Raw genomic sequence first — 6,152 nt, 5'->3', positions numbered from 1 at the left:
TATATATATATATATATGTATATATATATGCTCAAGAGAGCAGGAGAGTGTTTTAATTACTAATATGAGAACACGTGATTTAATTCCTTTAATGCCAACACATGACCTGAGGTCAAAATCACTGAGTTGACAAATACAGTGTAAGAAATAAGAGGGTATAATGAAAATGGAACATTGTAACAGAACCAGACCAAAGTTCCATAACTGGCTAGGAGGGAGGGATGGCTAGATAGATAGATAGATAGGCTAACAAAGAGAGTGGGTGGTAGATAGATAAATATATGGTTGGCAGAAATAAGTAGCTGGACTAATTAATAGACAATTAAACTGAGGTCAACAAAGAGGATACAGAGAGAGAGAGAAATGTGACGACACTGTTTGTAACTCCGTGTGTATGTGAGACTGTGTGAAACGAAACAGAGGTCGAATCCCAGTTGGATAAAAAATAGAGAGAAGGAATAAAGCATAATTTTCTGTTATATTTTTACTTATTTCCAACTTAATATAACGGAGAGAGAGTGGCGAGCTAAAGATGATGGTTCACGGTTTCAATTCCTGGGTGTAGTCGTTCATTTTTTTTTTTTTTTTTTTAACTGAACCGTGAAACAAAGTTACTGGTTATACATACACTTTTCAGTATATCAAATACCAATCACAAGATGTTAGTCAACGAGAAATTACAGCAGAAAAATATTTTGTCTCGACCCCATGTGTCATATAGCGGGCTAGAACTCACAACCACGAGGAGGTGAAGCGAGTTACTTAACCACACAACTATTCGTGCTTAGTGAATGCTTTCTAGAAAAAAAGAGACAAGACAAGGGCGGAGATTTTGGTAAAACTGTCTCTCGGAGTGCCACACTTCATGGGAAAGAAAAAAAGGCACGAAAGTGACAGAGAAAGGGTTAAAGTGAAATTCTTTCAAAACCAGAATATTTTAAAGAATTCTGATTTCCTTTGTATGGGTAACTCTACTCTCTGTTCTCCCCCCTTTCCAAGGTTTGGGACTTTGTAAGGACAACTCTTTCAGCCTATTTCTAACCTCGTTACAACTAAATTATATATATGTATACACGTACATGTGTATAGGTAGGTAGGCAGGTAGACAGACAGATACGTGTGTATGTTTATATATATACATTTACACACACGTACACATATATATACATACAAATGTATATACACACACACATATACACACGTGTATATATACACACACACAAACACGTGTATATACACATACACACACGTGTATATATATATATATATAATATATACACGTGTACACAAATACACACATATACACACACGTGTACACACATACACATATATCTATCTATATATATATATAGACACGTTCATCTTTCAGGACTAGTACCGAAAGATCGCCATAGACACACACATATACATACACACACAAGTATATATACACAAACATACACAATATATTTATACACACACATACACTTGTGTGTGGATAGATAGATAGATAGACAAATATTTGCGTGTGTTATTATATACATACATATATGTGCGTGTGTGTAATGAAAAGATAATGTAGTACAATCAGCTGAAGGAGTGCGGGAAACCGAAACAAATATTTTAACAAAATTCCGGTCATTTTTTTATATTTGACTTTTCCTTGTAACACTTACCTTCAAACATAATTTATACACACTCTATGATACATAATCACACGCAGATATGAAGACATACATGATACACATAAATATACATACAGCAGTGAATAATACGCACACACATATACAATCAGGAAGATAGAAAGACATTATAACATATATACACACACACCCTCTCTCTCCAGATATATATATATATATGCGTGTATATATATATATATATTATATATGAGTGTGAGTGTGTATTTGTGTGTGCGTGCACATCTATATCTATATATATAAATATACCTTTGAGAACAATTCGGTCTTAGTAGACACATTACATGTGATCTTCTTCGAGCACATTAACAGTCCACCTAATCGTCTCCTTTATATATACATATATAAATAAATATATACATATATATACACACACACACACACACAAACATATATTACTAAAAAGTTGGCTGAAATATTTTCTCTATAAATGTAGTTAGTCGTTATCCTTTTCGATAATATATCTTAACTCTAGTTACGTGTGTGTGTGTACATTCATATGACACTGATATTCCGTGTTAAGAGGTTCTGTTACAATACCATCTGATGGGTACTACGGTATAAAACATTAACACACACACACACACACGGTGAGAGATAATACACAACACCTATATATTCACACATGGTACATCTATCTATCTATATGGGATTAGATTTCTTTTATTAACCGAGGATAACGTTGCCATATAACTAATTCGACACATCAAAAAATGTATTGAGTGCATTCTGACAGTTGTGGCTATCACGAAGAACTAAATACATTTTCGAGATGTGTAGGGCTAAAATTTCTTTTACTAATGCTGTTATACCTGAACTGTACATATGTGCATAGACAGACGAACAGTGAGTGTGTGTAGACAGTCTCTCTCGCAGGCAGAAAGACATACATACCAATAAACATTACATGTACATACATCACTCCCCCTCTCTCTCTCTCTCTCTCTCTCTCTCTATATATATATATATATATATATGGAAAGACTTTATATATATATATATATAAAATGACACATAGGTAGATAGATAGGTGTTCGTAGCTATCGTTATATTAATGTAACGATTAGACTATCAGACATTATACACCGCTGATCACAATGCGATTCCTCGTTTTGTTTTAGTTTTCAAATGATGCCAACTGCTGGCTAAACAGGCAAACCAATCTGTCATTAAACATACATTATAAGGAGTTTATACATACATACGTGTGTACATAATAATAATATAGATTTAATCAAAAGATTAACTGTGGTACTTATAATGTTTGAGGCACCAGAATTTGATATATACAGGTAAGAGCAGACACATATACATACCTCCAGGCATAGAATATACATACCTGTAGACATTATATATATATATATATATTATATTATATATATATATATACATACACGCATTCGAGCAGCAAGAAGTGTGACCGTGTCGTATCAGCGTAAGTGAAAAGTGAATGGAACAAGGAAAAAGCCGAACGAAAACTCACCGTACTTTTACAAAGCTCCTTTTCTAGCTCCTGAAAGTTATTGGTCCAGACGAGCCAGTGTAAAGGGTAATCCTTTTCGATATCACTGCTGGTATAGTTTCTCGATATCGTTGTCGTCGTCTTGCTTGTAGACATGTCAGAGGTGCCAAATCTGACGACCTACCAACGCCATCAGCGTCAAACAAAAACAAAAACTGGTGCAAACAACACAGACGGGAGGAAGGAACCCCGCTTAGTACCGGCTGTCGACTGTCGTAAAAAAAAAAATACACAGATACGCTTAGCTTAGATACACTCGCACGCACGCACGCACGCAATTATAGTCACACACACACACACACACAAGCACGCGTACATTGACACAGATACACACTCATACGCTTACATAAACACACACAGAGGCTTCGATAAAAAAGGTAAGGACCACGATATAATAAAATCCAAACGGATAAATGAACAGAGATGATCAAGCACAAATTATAATATAATCTATTTATTTATATGTGTGTGTACATGCGGGAGGTGGTTACACTTGCCTCTCTTCCTCTCTCTCTGTCTATATATATATCTTTTCCTCTCTCTCTTCCTCTCTCTTTTTGCTTTTCCTTCCAATCTCACCCCCTCCCAAAGAAAGATGTAAATATATGTAGTGAAAGAAGATAGAAGAGGCTTTTAGACAAAACAAATGCACAAATATAACAGGAATTGTGGAAAAAAAATTTTAAGAATCTCTAGGTAATGTATTATATAATGTGTAAGTTTTCATACATCATATATATATATATATATATATATGTATATATATATATATATACATACACACACACATGGATTGAGGTGGGTGTGTATATAAACGTTTCTACATCTTAAAATAAAATTTCGTTTCGCTTTCCTTTTTTATTACAGAATACATTTCGTTCCTACATATTCCGTTATATACATGCACTTACGCATGAGTACAAGTGTGAGTGTATGTGAGAGAGAGAGGGAGAGAGAAAGAGAAAGAGAAAGACTTGCCGTTTTACGACATTCACAAAACCTGTTGACGGCTTCGGTTAATGCATATGTGTGTGTGTGTGTGCGTGCGTATACCACTGCGTGAGTTCGCTCACAGTCAACAAATCTTTCTCTCTTTCTCTATCTATCTATCTATATATATATATATATATATATATATAAATATATATACCATTTAATTCATTCATATGCTGCCAAGGAATGACACGTCACTTTATTTTTGGTAGGATAAATACATTTGATGAGACCAGCAGAGACATTTGCCTTGTTACACTGACGTATGTAACGGCACTATATACACTGTAAATATATATATATACACACACACACACTCACATATATACATACATGTGTGCATCAACTTCTTTATAACCTGGTAGCACTCAAGGAGCAACTCAAGAACCAAGAGTTTCCTGTTGAAGCACGTGATCTTTGACAAGTGTCTTGGCAGGAAACTCTTGGCCCTAAGTCGCTCCTGTAGTTTTCTCAGCTAATAAAGGATTATATATTTATATTCTCCCTTTAACATGTTGCATTCGATAGCCTCTTCTTTTCTTCATAAATAATCGGCAAAAAATAGAAAATGACTCAAGGGTCGAGAGTTTCCTGGACGAAACTCACGTCCCTGAGTCGTTCTGCTATTCCATTGACTGTTAATAAAAAAACATATATATTCCTGTTTTGAGCTCTATTTTTTCTGTTTGCATCACCCCCACCTCTGTGTGTGTATTATTATTATTTTTTTTTTACTTGCTTCAGTCCTCTGCGGTCAAGCTGGAGCACCATATATACATACATCGTTGGTAAAACATAAATCCAAAATAGAAACATCATAAGTCATGACGTTAGTGACAAAGACATAGATATCATTATACACATCAAGAAAACTGCTGTTCAATAAAAGTTCGACCTGGGTCAAGCAATCCCACCCCATAGGCTCCTTTGATGTAACACCAGCAGATACAGCATTGCCAACAACTGAGCACGGAGATACATCAGATGCTCTGGTAACACATTCAAGTAACACTTCTACAACCACAGGTCCTCCTTCAGGATACTGGAAAGGAGATGAGTTATGTCATTAGCGAGTCATGTATGGCAGCTGAAGGACGATGGAATTCCACATGTAATATCATGGAGAATCCAAGAAAATCCAGGTCCCTATATAAACAGGACCAAGCATTGTAAGCTGTGCATAGCTGAAAAGGCAAGGGTACTAAGGGACTCCCTCAACTTGGGGAACATCCTTAACTCCAGAACGGAGGTCTTCAGACCATGCTTGCACTTCAGGACCCACATAATAACAGGGGCATTCACAATTGAGAGCCAAAGGGAGATAATCTCCTGTTGTTGACTAACAAAGTTTTTTCCTCCTCCATTTTCTGAACAGGCCACTCGCTAAAGAGACCATAAGCCAACAGGTTTGGGATCAGACAATATATCCCCCGTAACTTAGCAGTTTGGCAAAAGAGACTGATAGAATAAGTATTAGGCTTACAAAGAATAAGTCCTGCGGTCGATTTGCTCAACTAAAGGCGAGAGTTAATAAAATTTAATATGTATTCAATGCATGAAGTGTCATTGTTGGGCCCAAAGCCTAATGAAAAGCCCTCCATAGGAGCTAGCTTAAAAACCCGCCTGGTAGGACAGCTTTTAAGCTAGTAATATATATATATATTGCAATGTATACTGTACCTAGTTACATACATACAGCACAACAATAGATCGAATACATTTAACAAATGACTAAAAATGCCAAACGGAATATTTTATACATTTATAACTTGAAGATAATCAATATTATTTGTAAAAAAAGTCATCTTTTAGTTGTCACACATACAAATGCTAATGGTATGTGCACATAGACACGCACAGCTAATTGTCATTTGTATAAATATGTGTGTGTGTGTGTGTGTATATAATTATATATATATATATATATATATATATAATTCATATGTGTGTGTGTGTTT

At 35.3% G+C, this 6,152-nt stretch overlaps 1 protein-coding gene across 1 annotated transcript in view; it reads right to left on the bottom strand.

The window, feature by feature from the left end:
• LOC106882377 (ankyrin repeat domain-containing protein 13D) overlaps positions 1-3,455 on the bottom strand; it is a 54,880-nt gene extending 51,425 nt beyond the window's left edge. The window contains exon 1 of the mRNA XM_052976642.1: positions 3,163-3,455. Coding sequence (XP_052832602.1) covers positions 3,163-3,297 — 135 coding nt within the window. The 5' untranslated portion in view covers positions 3,298-3,455. The remainder of the gene's footprint in view (positions 1-3,162) is intronic.
• Between the last annotated feature and the right edge of the window lie 2,697 nt (positions 3,456-6,152).

This window comes from Octopus bimaculoides, chromosome 25 (genome assembly GCF_001194135.2).
Source record: "Octopus bimaculoides isolate UCB-OBI-ISO-001 chromosome 25, ASM119413v2, whole genome shotgun sequence".
Classification (NCBI taxonomy): domain Eukaryota; kingdom Metazoa; phylum Mollusca; class Cephalopoda; order Octopoda; family Octopodidae; genus Octopus; species Octopus bimaculoides.
This window is presented reverse-complemented; position numbering and strand designations above follow the sequence as displayed.